The sequence below is a fragment of the Abramis brama genome (assembly GCF_963993115.1).
Source record: "Abramis brama genome assembly, chromosome: 12".
Taxonomy (NCBI): Eukaryota; Metazoa; Chordata; class Actinopteri; order Cypriniformes; family Leuciscidae; genus Abramis; species Abramis brama.
In genome coordinates, this window is record NC_139974.1 from 9,022,342 (window position 1) to 9,042,031 (window position 19,690).

The 19,690-nt window shown below is 37.5% G+C and overlaps 1 protein-coding gene across 3 annotated transcripts in view; it reads left to right on the forward strand.

Moving 5' to 3' along the window:
• The window catches only part of jupb (junction plakoglobin b), an 82,302-nt gene that overhangs the window by 54,948 nt on the left and 7,664 nt on the right, over positions 1-19,690 (forward strand). For all 3 annotated transcript variants that reach the window (XM_084131056.1, XM_084131058.1, XM_084131057.1), the window contains 10 exons: positions 27-265; positions 2,806-3,007; positions 3,119-3,263; positions 5,045-5,148; positions 8,790-9,128; positions 13,649-13,801; positions 14,013-14,132; positions 15,671-15,821; positions 18,129-18,250; positions 19,124-19,166. In XM_084131056.1, coding sequence (XP_083987182.1) covers positions 27-265; positions 2,806-3,007; positions 3,119-3,263; positions 5,045-5,148; positions 8,790-9,128; positions 13,649-13,801; positions 14,013-14,132; positions 15,671-15,821; positions 18,129-18,250; positions 19,124-19,166 — 1,618 coding nt within the window. The remainder of the gene's footprint in view (positions 1-26; positions 266-2,805; positions 3,008-3,118; positions 3,264-5,044; positions 5,149-8,789; positions 9,129-13,648; positions 13,802-14,012; positions 14,133-15,670; positions 15,822-18,128; positions 18,251-19,123; positions 19,167-19,690) is intronic.

A 19,690-nucleotide genomic window follows, 5' to 3' on the forward strand; every position in this document is an offset into this window, starting at 1 on the left:
TGGAACTTTTTCTTTTCCGATGGCAGGTGGTGGTAAACAAGGCAGCCCTCATTGTGAACCAGCTGACGCGTAAGGAGGCGTCCCGCCGTGTGCTCATGCAGTCTCCTCAGATGGTGTCAGCTGTGGTGAGGGCCATGCAGAACACTGGAGATCTGGAGACGGCTCGCTGCGCTGCCAGCGTCCTGCACAGCCTGTCCCACCAGCGCGAGGGCCTGCTAGCTATCTTCAAATCGGGTGGCATCCCCGCACTTGTGCGCATGCTCAGGTGAGTGTATGCACAAAAAGCATTTTACTTCTGTAATGTGACATCTTTCCATATGAACCAGGATGTGTGAAATGTTTTTTAAACTTGTTCAGCATAACTTGACAGGTGAGGAAACACAGGTAGGTAATTGTAGAGTCGAACGCTGGAGGAATACGAGAAGAACTTATATTGTATATTTCTATGGCATCGGTGAATGTAGAGTTAAGGAAAGTTATCATGAGCATTATAATGTTATAAGCGGATGTCATAACTTACAGTATGTCAGTAGACCGGGAAGATTTTAAAAGGACTGGTTCATTCATAAATCCGTAAGTTCTTACCTTCATGCTGTGGAAATACAAACCGGAAGACAGAACACAATGAGCGCAGCGCTGAAAAGGGGCGTGGCTACATACGATTTATAGAAACAGTCATTGTTCTGAGACGTGCGCTTGTGACTGCATATGCAGATGATTTGAGCGTTTAGAAACAAATTTAATGAGACCGTTGTTGTGTTCATTGGTGACTTCAAATATGAAATTAAATCGGAATCTTGGTGAACAGCTTTCACAGAGTTTGATGTTTCCCCATTCAAAGAGAATGAACTGAAACAGCCGTTTCAAAGATGGCCGCCGAGTGAAATAACTCGCCTTTAAGGGATTTTGACTATTTTAACAGTATCATTAAATATCGACATACAAAGTATGGTTTTATGCAAAAATATGTCAAAGCCAGCTCAGAATATTAAATATCACCAAAGGCTAATAAACATCAAAAACATGTATTCCCAGTCTTGGAAAAATGCAGATACTCTGTGTTCACTTATGTATTTCTAAGAGAAATAGTGAATGACAGACGCTTAGACGGTCTGATGAGTTTGTGTTTTAATTAGTCCCTTGACTGTTCATGGCCAGACAGATGTTTTGGTTGAATAGTGGCAAACGTTAGACGGGCCGTGCTCGGTCATCACCAAATCAGTGGTATCTAGCCTGGACTAGCATAGAAATTCATGCTAGTTTAAACTGGTCTTTTCAGGAGGGAAGCCACAATCCTTCCATTCTGGGTCTGGTCAACCTGACATTTTCTTTCCCAGCCGTGTTAGTCTTGGTGTGCATGTTTAGCTCTCCTGCCATTGTGGTGCACATTAATTTGTGCTCATTTTATCTCCTTTATATTTTGTGAATAAGGCTTAGAGCTAACCTGCGGTGCATTCTGATGAACGCTGTGACTAAGCAATGCTAAAGCAGGACAATGTGTCCAGTTCTCTCTCTATATATGAAAACGTCCACTACTGTAATAGGGGCCATAGCAGAGCTGTATTTTAGAGATATATTTGGACTGTGATGGCAAATTTGCTCTGTCAGAAAGCCCATTTATAGCAGATGCTGAGATAATAGAGTAGAGCAGAATCTTTATGACCACACAACCACGGCTGCTGTAACTTTGACACAGTATCAGCTTATTAAGTTACCCGGAGAGTCTCCTTGGTGCAGCCAGCCTGTATTGAAATGTCATGATCAAGGATGCCATGGTGAAAATTTCAGCGTGTAACCACTGTAATAGAAGCCCAGATCTGTAAATGTGAGGCGTGTAATTTTTCTGATGTGAAAGCACTCTTTTCTCTTTCAGTTTAATATGCAGAGACAACTATAAGTAAGCCATTTGTAGGTTGATTTCTCTGAAAATGGTCAACTCTGTGATTCTGTAGCTGAAAACAATGTGGTTTTTTTGTTGTTGAGCATCCCGACATAGCCAACCAGACTGTCTGTTTTTCTTCTTCTGGTAGATGTTTGAGAAACGTAATTGAGAAGAGTCTAATTTTGTGAAAAAATAAATGTAAACAATAATATATATATATGTGTGTGTGTGTATAGTATCTCAAGTGTATGTTAAGGATTTTCAAGCTGGGGGTCCGTGGAAAATGATGTGGACAACAAGTGTATGTATGTGTGTGTATATATATAGAGACACACACACGTTTACAAAATCTTATGTTATGTGATTAATCACGATTAATCGATTTGACAGCACAAAATTGAACAATAACAAAAAAAGCAAGTATGAAAATAGTTTAGTGAATATTTGATCATATCGTATTGTATTATATTATATTAGAATATCAATAATAATATTTAATTTAGTAATATTTCAATATTTCAATAAATATTTACATTTTAAGAATACATTATTTTTTATTTTGAATAAATAAATTATTATTATTAATATTATTATTTTACTAATAATAATTTGTATCTCTCCTTTCTTCCAACATTGGCTAGAGAAAATGTAAACAATTAGCTGAAATAATAGTAAATATTTCAGATAATATTTTAGTAAGTTGTTTTTGTGCAGTGATAATAATTGTATGTTAAAAGTTTACATCTTTTTAAACCTTTTAATTTCACATTTGCTATTACACAAAATGTAAGTATGTCCGTATACATTAAAATCTGCAGCTGCTTTTATATTTTAGGAAGAGTGTCCCTCACATCATATTTGGTGGTTCTGGACATTACAATCTATTTGACCTATGTGTTGTAAACATTCTATTCGTTCTTCAGTTCCCCTATGGAGTCAGTGCTGTTCTATGCCATTACCACGTTACACAACCTGTTACTGCACCAGGAGGGAGCCAAGATGGCGGTGCGTTTGGCCGATGGACTGCAAAGGATGGTCCCCCTTCTGAAAAAGTCCAACCCAAAGTTCCTGGCCATCACCACAGACTGCCTGCAGCTGCTTTCTTACGGCAATCAGGAGAGCAAGGTGTGTGTCCGTTACAGCGCCCCCTGTGGCAACACTGAGAATGCATTGCCTTAGGAATTGAGTTTGTAGAGTGTGTGTGTCATAATCCATGTTGTTGTTCTCTCTTCACAGTTGATCATCCTGGCAAACGGTGGGCCAGAAAGTTTGGTGTTCATTATGAGAAACCACAACTATGAAAAGCTCCTATGGACCACCAGCAGAGTCCTGAAGGTGCTTTCTGTCTGTCCGAGCAACAAGCCGGCTATCGTTGACTCTGGTGAGTGTATGTGTGTGTTATGTTCTCGTTTTAACTATCTTTTGCTCTTTGTTTCACTTTTGTAATTTTTTTTATTCCTAGACCCTAGAGGAATATTATTATCATTCCCGAGGACAGTTCTCTCGGGCATTTTGTATAATATATCGCAATCTCCATCTCATTTTTTTTTGTGTTTGGGGCTTTTCGCATCTTTTTTCCCCCACTTCTTGATTAATGAATATCCTTGACTTTTCCATTCATTATTAAAAGACATATTTATGAGATTGCTGGGGGCGATTTCCATTTGTTTGTCGTGTACCAATTCTGTGAATAAAAACATTTGAACATTGAATTATTCACTACAGTTCAAAAGTTTGGGGTCGGTATATTTATTAATGTATTTGAAAGAAGTCTCCTTTGCTCACCAAAAGCTGCATTAATTTAATCAAAAATACAATAAATAAGTAATATTGTGAAATTTTTTACCATTTAAATTTTCTATTTTATAGTATTTTAAAATGTAGTTTATTACTGTGATGGTAAAGTTGTATTTTCAGCATCATTTCTCCAGTCTCCAGTGTCACATGATCCTACAGAAATATCAATGTTGGAAACAGTTGTGCCGCTTAATATTTTTGTGGAAACTGCAATACATTGTTTTCAGTATTCTTTTATGAATAGAAAGTTCAAATGAACAGATTTATTTGAAATAGAAACCGTTTGTACTATTATATAAATATAAATGTATTTATCTCAGTTTTGATACATTGAATGCATCCTTGATGAATAAAAGTATTAATTTCTTTAAAAAAAAAAAAAAAAAATCATAATGACCCCAAACTTTTGAATGGTATAGTGTGTGTTTTGTGTGCAAAAGCTCCAAAAAGACAAATGAGATTTGAATGCAAATCAATAGATGATTTGTCTTTCTGAGCTTCTGTGCACAGCTTGACCAGAAATTTCCTTTCACTGTGTAACTTTCTTTTTTATTACCATTCCATGACTTTTCCAAGTCTAGAAAAAACACTATTTGTAAAATTCTCAGATGTTTGTCATGTTTTTTATGATCTTGAGAGACAATTGCCAGAGTTGTTGGGGAGAGTAGGGAAATGGGATCGGGACACATTACGAACCTGCATCATCCACATGAGCACCATGCCTCAACATATCAGGAGCATGTGTGCAAACCACTATACTGCAGTCCCAGCAATACATGGTTTATATTTGATTCAGCCATTGAACCTAATTAAATTTTCCATTAAAACTAATATTACAGCTTTATGTTAAAACCCACCTTTGACCTACTCCGCCTGTCAGTACATCTTCACAGCAGTCATGGATGTTACTTTATTAATTCTGACCTTTCAGCGAATTAATACTTAAATACACAACGGCAAAGGTTGTGGGAGTCAAATATCTCGCCCTATCGCGCCTGCCAGGGCTGATCTCATAAAAGTCTTTACAGTTATGGCGTGACTATGTCTTTTCCCATATGAAGCTTTGGCGCTCGTCTTGAGAAAGCGCTGAGGATCAGGTAGTTACAACACTGGATGAGAGGCAGTTTTCAAGGATGTCTCCTAATCTCCTTCCCTCTTTTTATCTTCCTAAGCCATGTGGCTTTTAGTTTATCTGCACCGACTCCAAAAGACATTTCTCTCCCCTTGGCAGACAATGGCTAATCCATGGAGAAATACAGCCTTCTTTTTAGAGCAGGTTGTGTAGCTGAATAGTTTTGTTCTTTTTTTTTTGTGGTTAAGTCCGATAAATATGGACTCTAAACCCTTTTTCTCTCCATTTGGCAGGAGGTATGCAGGCCCTCGGCCAACATCTCACAGGTTCGAGTCAGCGTCTAACACAGAACTGCCTGTGGACTCTGAGGAATCTCTCTGATGCAGCAACCAAGCAGGTAATGGAGCTGTTCCACTCTGTAGATCGTGTGTTTGCTAGTGCTGCTTGTTATTGTAGATCATACTTCTATTTTATTCTCTTAACCTGTGGTGAATTTCTCAACGTGAATGATTCCTCAAATCGTGCGGCTTATTGAGAAGAACTGCTTTTCAAAGCAACTGGAATTTTTGTCTGATGGATGATGGATCAGGTGAAAAATCCCACAGATTTCCACTGAACAAAGAGACCAAAGCCAAATGAGACAAGAGTATTGGACAATTTGGCTTGCAAGGAACCACCCAGAATTAAGGGTTGGGTATCGTTTGAATTTGAGCAATTCCAATTCATCTAAACGATTCCAATTCCTATAGGTTCCCAGTTTCGATCCCAGTAAGGTAAAAACATTTAGTCAAACATTTATATCAAACATATTTATTCTGTGTCTTTTGGTAAAACGTTTTCTTACATCTGATATCCATGAACAAAAATCAGCAGCCTACAAAAAAAATCAGCAGCCTAAAGAACACTTACATTTTCCTATGGGTTTAACAAAAATACCACAGCAAAAAAACAACTGGACTAACTCGTATACATTTAGAAAATTAATATTAAAGACAAGTAAACAGTGATAAAATAAGAACAAATAAACAAATTAGCAATAGCACAAATAAATACAACTGAATGAAGTTCAGGTACAGAAATGACATGTAAAATAGCTGCATAGTTTTCTAGTTTTCTATTTATAAATACAATATAGATTAATCCTTATTAAAGTTACAGAAGTTATTAAGTCAAGATCAGTTAGTGATTTTCTTTTTCTTTTGTTCTTTGGTTAATGTTAATGACATGTTGAGGTTTATTAGGCTGCTGTCACTTTAAGACCTCATGCAGGATCCAATCAACTGTTACGCATGCAACTTTTAAGTTTGCGTTCACTTAAGACAAAACTGATTGTGTTTACAAGGATATTTTGACAATTGTGTGTGTATTTGTGCGTTCAAGCGCAAGACGACGTGTACGAGAACTTAATTCTCTATCGCGTCTCTCTGTGTGAAAGAAAAAAGCGTGCTGCGCGAGTGGAGAATTTCGTGTTTTCTTGCGCTTGAAAATGGTTTGAAATCACATTTTAATGCACACACATGAATCGATAAGATGGAATCGAAATTTAAATTTTATTACAAGTATCCGATTCCTGACCTTACGTATCCGATTCCAGAATTGGAATCGATTTTCGATTCCCAACCTTACCCAGAATACCTTAGGAATTTTTGAGCAAAACCCAAGAAACAATTCAAATCATCTTATCAACGCTCAAGGGGAGATTCTCTGGGCCCCGTGCTCCTGGGGGGGCCCCTCATTTTCAACCGAGGGGGATGATCCCACTCCCGTCCCAGATCGCGCTTTCAGTCGAGGGGAGCTATTTCAGTTTTTATTTTATTTTTCATCTGCTCTGTTATTGCTTTGAAGAATAACTGCTGTTCCTCAAAGGAAATAATTTGGAATTTAATTCATAATTACAGTTCTTTTTGAAAGGAATAACTGTTTTTACCTTGTTATAGTATTTTTTTCATAACGTGAAGCAAAATTACCCCAATTATCCTGAAGAGAAAATCAGTCAATCAAGAATCTAGGCTGAATGTGAAATGTCTTTTAAAAACAGATAATTATTATATTCGCCTACTAATGAAATAACAATGGAATCTCATTATACAGTATTGCATTCAATTATTAAATGTGCAAATGCTCCAAAGGATTTCTGCCCAGACAAAGCTTGAAAGCCACGAAACGGCTTTCATGTGGTCTGACGTTTTTTTTCCCTCTGTACTTTCTAATGCTTTTATAGTTCAGGCGACTTGTGGTTTTTATAATTATTCCTCACCTCCACACAATTTGTCCCTCATCACTGCTACTCAGAATTCAGTGGTCCAGAAAATACACAATTAATGATAAACAGGTTATCATTTTCGCCCTTATTATTAAATTCACAGAACAAAAACAACTATGAACAGACGCGTCCCCTTCTGCTCTTACGGAATGTGTCTAGAATTTAAATGTATGAATTTGTGCTCATGTCATTCCGGTGTCTGTCCGTCTAATCCTTCACACACCGGCGTTCTTTCTTATCTCCTTCTTCCACTGCCTTTCCTCTTTCATTTGTTCCTTATCATGGTCATTATTTCATTTGTGATAATTAGCGGTTTGACTGTCTGATTCTTGAAATGTTTTTTTTTATGTGAATCTTTTGCGCTGTTACTGTCACTGATCTTTTTTATGCATGAAAAGGTGAATGTTAAAGGAATATTCCAGGTTCAATACAGGTTAAACTCAATCCACAGCATTTGTGGCTTGATGGTGGTTGCCACAAAATAATCCACTTGTCCCAAAAATCTGGGTTACAGTGATGCACTTAGAGAAGAAATGGACCTATACGCATTAAAATACTTACTGTTTAAATATTAGAACCCAAGATGTAACCAATATTTGTTAACATGATTTTTTTTTTTTTTTTGTGAAAAACATTGGTTACTAACCTTTTTTTGTGTAGTTATATTAAATATTTCAACTTTGCTGACATGACGACACGATGGCATAAACCGTAAAACCTTAAAACAACTGTAAGGACGATGATTTAAACAGCTTTGCAGCTTAAATAATACATATAACGTTTTAACGCAAGACTTATTAGAAGTGCTTTTATAACATTCTATATAAAAATAACAAGGAGCAATTTTCTTTTTTTGTCGATGGACCTTAACTTACACAACTGATCAAAAGTTTGGTCAGTAAGGAATTTAAAAAAATAAATAAAAAAAGGAAATTAATAGTTTTATTCAGCAAGGAGACATTAAATTGATCAAAAGTGAGAGTAAAGTAACAAAAGAATGTAAATAATGCTGTTCTCTTCATCTCTAATAATGCAAATCTTTCTTTTCATTACAGAATCCTGAAAAAAAATCACTTTTTCTTCAAAAGTATTAAACAACACAACTGTTTTCAACATTGATAATAATAGGAAATGTTTCTTGAGCAGCAAATCAGCATATTAAAATGATTTCTGAAGGATCATGTGACACTGAAGACTGGAGTAATGATGCTGAAAATTCAGCATTGCGTCACAGGAATAAATACAATTTTAAAATATATATTTTACATATATATATATACATTTTTGATTTAAATAAATGCAGCATTGGTGAGCATTAGAGACTTCTTTCAAAAACAGTACAAAAACCTTACTGACCATCCTCGAGTACAGTAGATTAAAGTACTTATCTGGTTCATTAGGCATATCAAGCTCCAAATAAGCCAAAAGGGAAGCATAAAAGCATTATAAAGGTGGTTCATGCATGTGACTCATGCACTATATTCCAGGACTTCTGAAGCTTTTTGTGAGAAACAGACTGAAATTTAAGTTATTTTAATCACTTTAATCACCTTTCACTTTAATTGAAACATTAAATGTCTCCTTTTGTGTTCCCTTGGAGAATGAATATATATAATATATCCTATATATAAAATATATTAAAATAGAAAGAAGTAAATGCAGCCTTGGTGAGCATAAGAGACTTCCTTCAGCAACATTCAAAATTCTTACAGACCCCACACTTTTGAATGGTGGTGTATTTAAATGTTTTGAATTCTTGTTTCCTGTGGATACAGGAAGGTCTCGATGGTCTCCTGCATATCTTAGTGAGTCAGCTGGGCTCAGATGACGTGAACATGCTGACCTGCGCTACTGGCATCCTGTCAAACCTCACCTGCAACAACGCGCGCAACAAAGCCCTGGTCACTCAGAGCGGCGGGGTGGAGTCCCTGATTCACGCCGTGCTTCGAGCCGGAGAGAAAGAGGACGTGGCCGAGCCGGCCGTCTGTGCCCTGCGTCACCTCACGAGCCGTCACCCTGACGCAGAGCTGGCCCAGAATGCAGTGCGTCTGCATTACGGCATCCCCGCCATCACCAAGCTCTTGGGTCAGCCGCACTATTGGCCCGTGGTAAAGGTCTGTATGTGTGTGTGTGTGTGTGTGCGTGTGTGTGTGTGTCTGAATTGCTGCCAATTTGAAAGCCCTCTCTGGCGTTTGAATTGAAAGGTCAGATTTGAATCATCTGGGTGCAGAGCTTGCGTGGCTTTGATGTGGAAGAATGCTGAGACTTGCCTCTCTTGTTAAGCTGATTTGGTGCCGGATCTTAGTCACTGAGCGGCACTCCTACGCTCCTCCGGGGCTTCAGCGTAATTTTGAGGACACTAGCCGGAACAATAAAAGAGCCCTCAAGCATCATATGCAAGGAATCGCTGCCATACATGGACTGAAAGCAGCAAAGCCTTGTATCAGGATGCCAGGGTAAAATACATGTTAGAAGTGTAATGATAACACTTTACAATAAGGTTCATTTTTTAAACATTAATGTATTAACTAACATGAACTAACCATGAGCAATACATTTTACTGTTTTTGTTCATCTTTGTTAACGTTTGTTAATAAAAATACAGCTGTTCATTGCTTGTTCATGTTAGTTCACACAGTGCATTTACTAATGTTAACAAGATTTTAATAAAGTATTAGTAAATGTTGAAATTAACATTAACAAAGATTAACAAATGCTGTATAAGTGCAGTTCATTATTAGTTAATGTTAACTAATGTAGTTAACTAATGTTGTTAACTAATAAACCTTATTGTAAAATGTAATTATATAGAATGACATGAAGGTGAGTAAATTATGACAAAATGAAAAGATAGATAGTGTTTTTTTGACCAGGAGTCATCAATTTTCACTTATTTATGGAAACAAAAACAAAAAAAGTTCTGTAGAACTGAACTTTATGCAAATATTATAGCTCATCCAATCAATTTTGGGTGAGACTCTTTGTATTGTGATACACTAAAAAGTTGGGTTGGTAAGATTTTTTGTTATTAAAATATTAATATTTTTATTCAGCAAGGATGCATTCAATTAAACAAAAGTGAAAACAAACACATTTGTAATGTTATAAAATATTTCTATTTCAAACAAATGCTTGTTCTTTTCATCACAGAATCCTGAATAATAAGAAATGTTTCTTTAGCAGCAAATGAATGATTTTTGAATGATCATGTGACACTGAAGACATCACAGGATGTTGTTTCTTTCTTTTGTTTCTTTCAAAAACAACTCAAAACCTTACTGACACTAAACTTTTCCCCTCCATATTTAAATATGTAAAACAAACTTCCTTTACTTCCATGAAAATGCAAAAGTCAGTCAGTTTTCCTTTGCACTTCTAAAATTAACCTCACGATTATATATCTTGTCAATGTCTCCATGCTAGTCAAAGCCCTTGAAGCTTTGGCGAATCAGAAGGTCGCAGCGAGTGTAATTGTCTGTCCTCGGCTCTCTGATTTGTGGTGGGCCGGACTCTTGATTGTGTCTCTGTGAGCTCGGGCTCCCGGCACGCATGATCTCTCGCTTAATCGTATCAGACCGTTGGAGCAGAAACCTGTATGTGTGTGTGTGTGTGTGTGTGTGTGTGTGTGCGCTGTGATCTGTTAAGCACGTGTGTATCGATCCAGAAGAACGACAGTGCCAGGCTTTTATTTTCACTCACAGTCTGCATGCAGAAATTCCCAAAAAAATCAACCTGGCTGAATAGGAAGTCTATAACGTGTTTACATTGATTTATTTTACTCAGATGTGTTGTGTTGCTATCTGCTGTGGTGTACTCAGTGATTTGTTTCTGTATATGATGAGCTTACCAACATCACACCGCCACGTTTTCACATTTTCACTGCCATTTGCATTTTTAAAACGTATAGGCATTAATATATTCTGCAAACGAAAGTGTCCAATAAGATTAACAAGATGAAGTGAGAAGTATTGGGCTGCTAATGTAATCTCAACTGGCCTGTGTAAAAACCAAACCACTTTTATTTATTAGACTACTGATGTTAGCATTTGATGCTATCATTTTAAACACTTTTCAAAAGTACTATTCATTTCTTTTAACCTGTTAAACATTTTGGGCCCTATCTTGCACCCAGCGCAATTGACTTTGTACACTGACGCATGTATCATTCCTATTTAGCACCCGACGCACAACGGACTTTTCCCTCCACAGACGCACGTCGGTAAATTAGGGAATGAACTTGCACTCCCGGGGGCGGTTCAGCGAAAAGAGGAGGCGTGTTCCCTGGTGCTATTTAGCAGTTTCAGAAAACAATTCCGCCACAGACCAGGAAAAACCTAGTCTAAAGTCAGTGGCACGTTATTCAGATGCTATTTTAAGGGCGCATGCTTTGCCATAATGTAGCGTGTGCACAACGCGCATACACTTTGCTTCTCTCATCTACACAGACGCAGCAGTTGCATTTTTTTAAACCATGCATAATTACAAGGAAAAATATTACCACACGAGGGAAATCATTGTGGTGTCCATGAAGATGTGAAAAAATAGGCATAAATCTAGCTTACACATTTACCCAAATTATTATATGCCTGTTTAACCGAAGCTAATTTGGGTGTGTTTCTCCATCCCCAATGTAACTTCTCTGTCTTTTACGGCCCTGACGAGAACGTCGGTCTCCTCGGCTGTGAAAAGACTGGCGTGCGCCTGGCAAATCCGCCGTTATAATAGCAATCCGCCATGGAACAAGCGCGCCTGCTTTTAAAGGGAATGTGAGATGTCGCTCTGATTGGTTTATTTCACATTACGCCCAAACCACACCTATGAGTAATGTAGCTACTTCAGACCAACCCATTTTAGATTTTGCCCGCCCACAAAGTTACTTGCGTTTCACGTTTGATACTTGTGTTTCAGATCTTTAAGTAATTCAGTGAACCATGAAAGACTGTATTACAGTGATTTTACCAAGTAAGAAAAAAACTGTTTATATACAGTATATACACACACACAAAAAAAAATATATATAAAAATATATACACACATATATTATGTAAACAAACTTTTATGTTAGATGCAATTAATCACAATTAATCAATTTTGACAGCAGTATGTTGTTATCTATTTATGTATTTATTTTAATTTTAATGCAATAAGAATTGTGTACTACAGTCACTGCATTATAATCACTGTAATCAACAGTAATCTTGTGGCTTATTGCTTTTATAAAATAGTGGCAACAACAATATGATACCACTATTCAATAAAAAGTTACATTCATGAAGAAGAAGAAGAATCATAATAAATTAATCAGAATGATAATCAGAATGAATAACATTCTTCCCAGTAATATAGCTATAGCCTAACTGTTGTTGTAGTAGAATGGACCAAATTTATGCATTTATCATTTTAAACCTGCAGTGAATGTGGTTCATTTAGAGTCAGAACTATTGATTTTAAAATGCCTCTATGTAGAAACCAGACAGTTTCACAAACAAAATGTGCGAACCTTCTGTACTGTGGATGGGCCATCCCCATCTGGCTGATTGCTTTGGTTGCACCCAGGCAGGGTGGGGAAGACAGATCACTAATGCAACACACATGAATCCCCGATGTCTGGAATGCATTGCATTATGTTTATTCCTCTTCCATTTGGAGAGGTTTCTGGCACTTGACGTTTCTTGCCGTCCCACACTGCAGAGATCCGATCTATCAGCAGGCGTTCTCTAATCAGCAGAGGAACATTGTGGACTAATGATGCGTTGTGAAGGAGGCAGTAGGAAATTAAGCGTTTACGCATGACATTTCCACTGAACTACATTGTGGAGTGACATACAGGTGATTTCACCTACAAAGACTTGCATGTGCATCGATGCATCCATAAACAGTTTTACATGCACTTACATCAAGCATCTCAACCTAAACTTTGTATTCAGCTCAATTTTTTAATTAAAAAAACATTGTTGCAAGTAACATCGCTCAGTTGCTCATATTGATGTCAGTGCCTGAGTTTCACTCGCCAGTCAGCACTTTGGGATTTACAAGAGTGAGTCACTTGTTAGAAATGATGACAGCTTTGAGGAATGGACTTACAGTGGAGCTGAACAATGATGAATTCACTACAGTTGTGTGTAGATTTAGGTTATGACTTTTTGTAAAGTTATAGAGGTAAAAAAGTGGGTCACGGTTCATTGTGTTTAAGGGAATTTAACTAAACTAGATGAGAAAGAAAAATCTTTTTAATATTGTTTTTCATAGACAGCAATAAGATTCATAGGAGAGAACATTTTGGGATTTGGAGAGATGTTCGCTTGCTTTTTTGCCCTTGTTTCTCAGATTTTTCTCAACAACTGCGTTCAGCTTTACCAAGAAACCAAAGTCAAAGAAACCTGCAATCAAAATCATGCATCTCAATAAAAACTCATCAAATCTCGCATCAAATTGATTCAAAACCAAAGTATGTGAGCTACTGTATGTGATTCTTGTTTATTTATTCACTGGTTTTAGGCATTTTAAGAATTTTCTTGGAAACCATTGCATTAATCCATTTGTGAGCAGAAGAAAACAATAAGAAAATAATTGAATAACAATAAGAAAATGTTATGAACAGTAGTTAATATGCTGTACATTTTTCACACTATAGGCCACAGTGGGCTTGATTCGCAACTTGGCCCTGTGTCCAGCCAATCAGGCGCCTCTGAGGGAATCTGGGACAATCCCTCGACTGGTCAACCTGCTTTTGAAAGCTCATCAGGAAACTCAAAGACATGGCTCAGGGGCCCAGCAGACCTATCAGGTGCATTTGAGGGTTTTTCAACCTGTGCATGGATTTTCCATATATCCTAGTTGGCCTCTTTATTCACCCTCACATATAGGTTGAAGCCTCCAAAGGGAGGTTAAAATACAATCCAATTAGCATCAAGGCCCCATTATTTGGCATAGACCAGGTCCCTTTGGTGTTAGAGTTAATGTTTTCTTCTCACTTTCATTTTTTTTTTTTTTCACAGGATGGCGTGCGAATGGAGGAGATTGTGGAAGGCTGTACAGGCGCTTTGCATATACTGGCCAGAGATCCGATCAACCGAGGGGAAATCGCCAGCATGCAGACCATTCCTCTCTTTGTGCAAGTACTGAACCAACTTATGGCATTCCTGGCAGTGAATCTGGTTCATCTGTGTGTGTTGTGATGTGTGGGTGTTGTGGTGCGATGACTGCAGGGTGTCTGGCTGCTGTTTGTTTTTGTGCATTTGTCCATGTTTATGTTACACTACCAGTTTTGGGGAAGCTACTCTTAAAGCTTTCGTTTAAACTATAGTCAAGCTACTCTTTGAAAAAGTAGTTCTCTTAAAAAAACATCTTTAAAAAACAAAATACCCTTAATGCATAACTATTAGATAATGTAAATTATGATTTAATAAGAGCCAGCCTTTTCTGGCACAAAAAAAAAATGAATAATTTTAATTGGGTCACAATAATAAAGTTGAATATATTACCTTAAATACAACTAAATAAGCTTAATTTATATACTATAACTGAGTTGAAGCAAAATGATAAACAGTAGGTTTTTAAAGTCCCCCTGTAGTCAATCATTTTATCACTTAAAACTCATCTTTGATTACCAAAATGACATATTAAATGTTTTTCCTTGGAAAATAATGTCTTAATGCCTTAAAATAACTTGAATTGTACACCCTTGCCTCATTTAGTATATGTGGTTCTTTAAATATGCAAATGAGCCCCGCCTCCACTCACTCAGACCGGGGGCACGCTCAAGCTCAAAGCGGTGCACAACGTTTTGCTACTGTTTCCGGGTTGAAAGACAAACATTTTGCAAAAGAAAACCTCAAAAAGGTTAATTATAGATCAAATAAGACAGAAACACACCCGTTCACCGGTCATTTTCCTCAGCTGTAGGCAAAGGCAAGTTTCAAATCAGTGCTTCTCCCGGGAGGCTAGCGCTAAATTAATTCCCTAGTTTATGAAGTATTATCTTGGCTCATTTATTTATATTTGTAAAACACAATACATATTTGTTACTCCACTGCATTTTCACTCAAGCTGACCTTGTACTTGCACATTGCTTTCTGTTTCTTTGCCAGTCGAGTTTTCCTTTGCAAAGCAGATCGAGTTTGTTTGCAAAATGCTGGATTTGTTTGTTTAATTATGGCACATAATTCGCTCCATATATAAAACCCGCCCTGACAATTTGATTGGTCCGAACAGCTCTGGTTCGAGCATAGTTGCTCCACAACGGATCAAGTCCAGACCGAACTTCCCGACCTCAAATGTTGTTCGGCTGGCATCCAGGCTACTCAGCAATGGTGTTGACTTATGAATTTGCACATGGTTTGTCTTAAAGCATATTAAAAACACCACATAGACATACTGTATAAACAACATTAAAAACTTGATTTTCACCACAGGGAGTCTTTAACTAAATATTTTAATAAAACTAAAATGTCATAAAAGGACATATGTGCAGGTATTAGTTTTGGTTATATTTAAACTGATGAGCCAAAACATCATGACCATTCACAGGTGAAGTGAATATCATTGATCATCATTGAAAATCTAGTGTGTAGAAAATGACAAGCTTTGAATAAAGTGGGTGTGATAAGACAACAGTGAAACCCCTCTCATCCTTTGACTTCCTCTTTCCTGTTAGCTTCTGTACTCATACGTGGAGAACATAAAGCGCGTGTCCGCCGGTGTTTTGTGTGAACTCGCTCTGGATAAGCAGTCTGCTGAGATGATTGACGCAGAAGGAGCATCTGCACCTCTTATGGAGCTCCTGCACTCTCCCAATGAGGGGATTGGTGAGTGACGCCCATCGAGAGAAAGTTTAATAGCACGGCTCATGTTGATAAAACACTGAAATGAGCCATATGTCATTGGACAGATCATAGCCTGTACAAACACAACATTACCACATTTGAAATTGTGCAAACCTTCCTCTTGATTTTACATCAGACTCCCAGTGGAAGCAAGATGATACAGAATACCGGCAGTACTGAGATATTGTGTTTACAGTACCTTACCAGCAGCTTTCATAAACTGCCATAAACACTCTCTCCTGTATCTGCTTGACAATGACAGTCTGCAATAGACAGAGACTGTCAGAGATGTAGCATGACTTTGGTGTCTTCAACACGTCAGATAAGGAGCAGAACACACAAGAGAAGCTTCAGCTTGCCACGTACTGTATCAAATGGCTTTTAGTCTCACAAGCTGAAATTTTCACTTTCAGAAATAAAGTTGGTTAGTATTGTAACTTAATCTTAGCCTTGAAATCCAGACCTAAATCTAAAAGATGAATGGTCTGGCGTCGACTAATGAAAATCGCCCAGCTCGAGGGGCGGCACCAAGCATGCATTTGAAAATCTCAATGCACGCAATTGGATAACACTACGACCAATCACAACAATAAGCCCCATACGCTACCAGCGGAGCTAACTGGTAGATTAGACTCTTACCGTATCCGGTCGGCAAAACAGCAAAAACGTCCTTCTTGCAAAGGAACGATTCGAGCGCTGTCTTCTGTTCCTCTTTTAGTATAAAACCCAGGTCTAACTCGTTCATTGTAGATTGTAGCGGCCAAAGCCGTTTCAAACAACTGGTGTTCATCCATAGCCGTCTTGCAATGTTTACTAATGACTTCGACGTCACAGCGCTGTCGTCATCTGTTTAGCTCGCCTCTGGCCCGCCTATATCAGGTAACCCGATGTGATTGGTGCAGCTCAGATCGAGGGGCATATTTAATGAGCATCATTACTCGACACCAGAGTAACTCGCTGAGCAAATTCAACTTGTGCTCTCGTGATTACCAGGGTAACTTAATCTGGCCAGGAACCATCCATTTAAAATGTAAGAATGTAATAATTATATATACATAAAATATGTAATGCAGTTTTTTTTTTTTTATACATATTCCCTACACTTCAAAGATTTGGGATTGGTAAGATTTTTGTTTTTGAAAGAATTTTCTTATGCCCAGCAAGGCTGTATTTATTTGATCAAAAATACAGTAAAAACAGTAATATTGTGAATTTAAAATAACAATTACAATTTAAAATAACTGTTTTCTATTCGACTATATTTTAAAATGTAATTTATTCATGTGTGACGTAAAGCTGAATTTGCTGAAAAAACGCAGATAAGTCGCATTTTATTATTACATTTAGAAATATTGTAAAATACCAGTGCATAACAAACCTATAATGGTGTTCATTTAAACAATATTTATTATAAACGCCAAACCTTAACAAATTTCTGAAACGAAAGTGACTGTGCATGGAGATGTAACTGTAGAGCTAGCTTTGAGAGCATAAGATCCCACCCTCCCTTCAGAGCGTCTCCAAAGCCACGCCTCCTTCAAAACACATGAACACACACAGCAGGGAGCAAAACAAAAGCGTCACGAGAGATGGCATTAAACTACCTCAAAACATAACATTACAATAATAATGAACATAACTTAAAGAGCTCTGATCTGTACCATCTGACTGCTGCAGATTAATTTCGGGGTTGAAAGTGCAGCCATTGAAATGCATAAATTTGAGTCACAAACTGTTCTGAGTATAACGTCACGGGTTTCCATCTGTTACAAATTACAGTAGTTGTGGCGTGAACGCAGCATAAGCTGGTTGTTTTGGTTCAGGAGGAACTGTAAAAGGTGGCTGCAGTTTCTGTTGTGGCGCTCAGTGACTGACGTCTGTCTAACTCTGTATAGCATGAAATGCGCTGATGATGTGTGATGTCTGCGCGAGCAGGGTGCTGAAGTATGGAAATACATACGTTGACAGGCAGGTAGGACATCGTATCATTAGATTCTGACCTAATGCAATGATTGGATGAACATTGTATGGTCCTACGCCTTCCACAGACGAGATATATACATATACATACATTTAGACCACTTAGTGATTGCTATCAGGATGTGAAGAGACTTTCAACCAGCATAACAAAAATGTTGGCCTTTAATGCATTATTTCAATTTTTCACCAGTCTCTCACCAATTTTTCGCTTACACCTTATTTGCATTCTGCTGCACTTGTAGTCCAGAAAGTATGGTAATAATAATATGTAAATAATGATCACATCTCTCATCATTATCTCTTCCTCAGCCACCTACGCTGCGGCCGTTCTCTTCCGCATCTCTGAGGACAAGAGTTCAGACTACAGGAAGCGTGTGTCGGTGGAGCTCACACACTCCCTCTTCAAACATGACCCTGCAGCCTGGGAAATGGTGAATATATGTGTCACACGCCACACTCTCAGATTACCGGACATCATTTCAATTATGTATGCCATGCCAATTTTTAGCAATAGTAATCAAATAATCATATTGATTTAGCATAACCTTTGAATTATTGAAAATGAATGCAAACCTGAATGGTTAATGCAGCCCTGATATGAGTGTGCATTAATTTCCAGTAATTCAATGTTTCAGCGTCAATTATTTTTTTATTATGCAGATATTATATGACCATCACATGCACATGGATGTTTTTAGGCTTGTGTGTGGAAAAAAAGTGATGTTAGTTATAAGAGAACCATCATTTATTTGTAGATGCCTCTTGGTTTGATATTTTGTATCTAATGCAATGACATTTAAATACTTTAATACTTTTTGGGCCACTGCATACTACAGGAAAAGTTCATGTAAATTCTGTCATTATTTACGTGTAACTTTCTTTCTCCCAGGGAACACAAAAGGAGACATTTATAGCATGAATTATCCCTTTACTCTACTTAAGTCTGATTTTTATTAACATAAAAAACAATTTTTAAAGAAAAAAAGTTTTTAAGAAAGCCACTTAAGCAAACACAGGACAGTCAGTAACAGTTTTTTATGTTTTTTTTTTTTTTTCAAACGTTATGCTCTTATGCTCACCAAGGCTGCATTTATTTGGTCAAAAATAGTAATATTATGAAATATTATTACCATTTAAAATTTATTCCGGCAGCTTCAGTGTCACATGATCCTTCAGAAATCTTTCTAATATGCTGATTTGCTGCTCAAGTATAATATGTTTTATATTTCAGTGGTAATTTACCATATTTCTTTTCTTTATGAAAGAAGCTTTTAATGAATATGTTTGCATTCTTGTTCTTTCAGGCACATGCTGCCATGCCACTCGACCCTGGATACATACCAGATGGTAAGTCTGGAGCACAGCGCATTCACTCACTATCTGTCTGCTTTAGTACGCAACACCGCCGCAAATTGCCTATTTATCCAGCACATCTCGCAGCATTAGAGCGAAGACCATTGAAATAAAATGTCACATGACAAATGAGTTATGGCATGCATTTGTGTGTGAGAGAGGGGTCAAAGACGAAAAGATAAAGAGAGACAGTCATTGAATTTGCGTTGCTGTCAGTCCATTTCGCAAAGTGACAGAATGCTGTGTTCCTCTGTAGGGGAACATTAAGTCAGCGGCGGTCCGGCATATGCGACGTGCTTTTCGCTCATTTGAGTTTCGCACAGATGACTCTAGTATAAGACTGGAGAACCTATAAATATAAAACAACCTACTAAAAACAACCCAACCTGTTTGATCCGGTTATGTGGATATTCTACACACTGATGCTGTTCAGCCATAAAGTCTGAAGCACGTCCCATAGTTTGTAAAAACTCACTATAAACACCTTGAAAAAAATGAACTCACGATGGAAGTTTAAA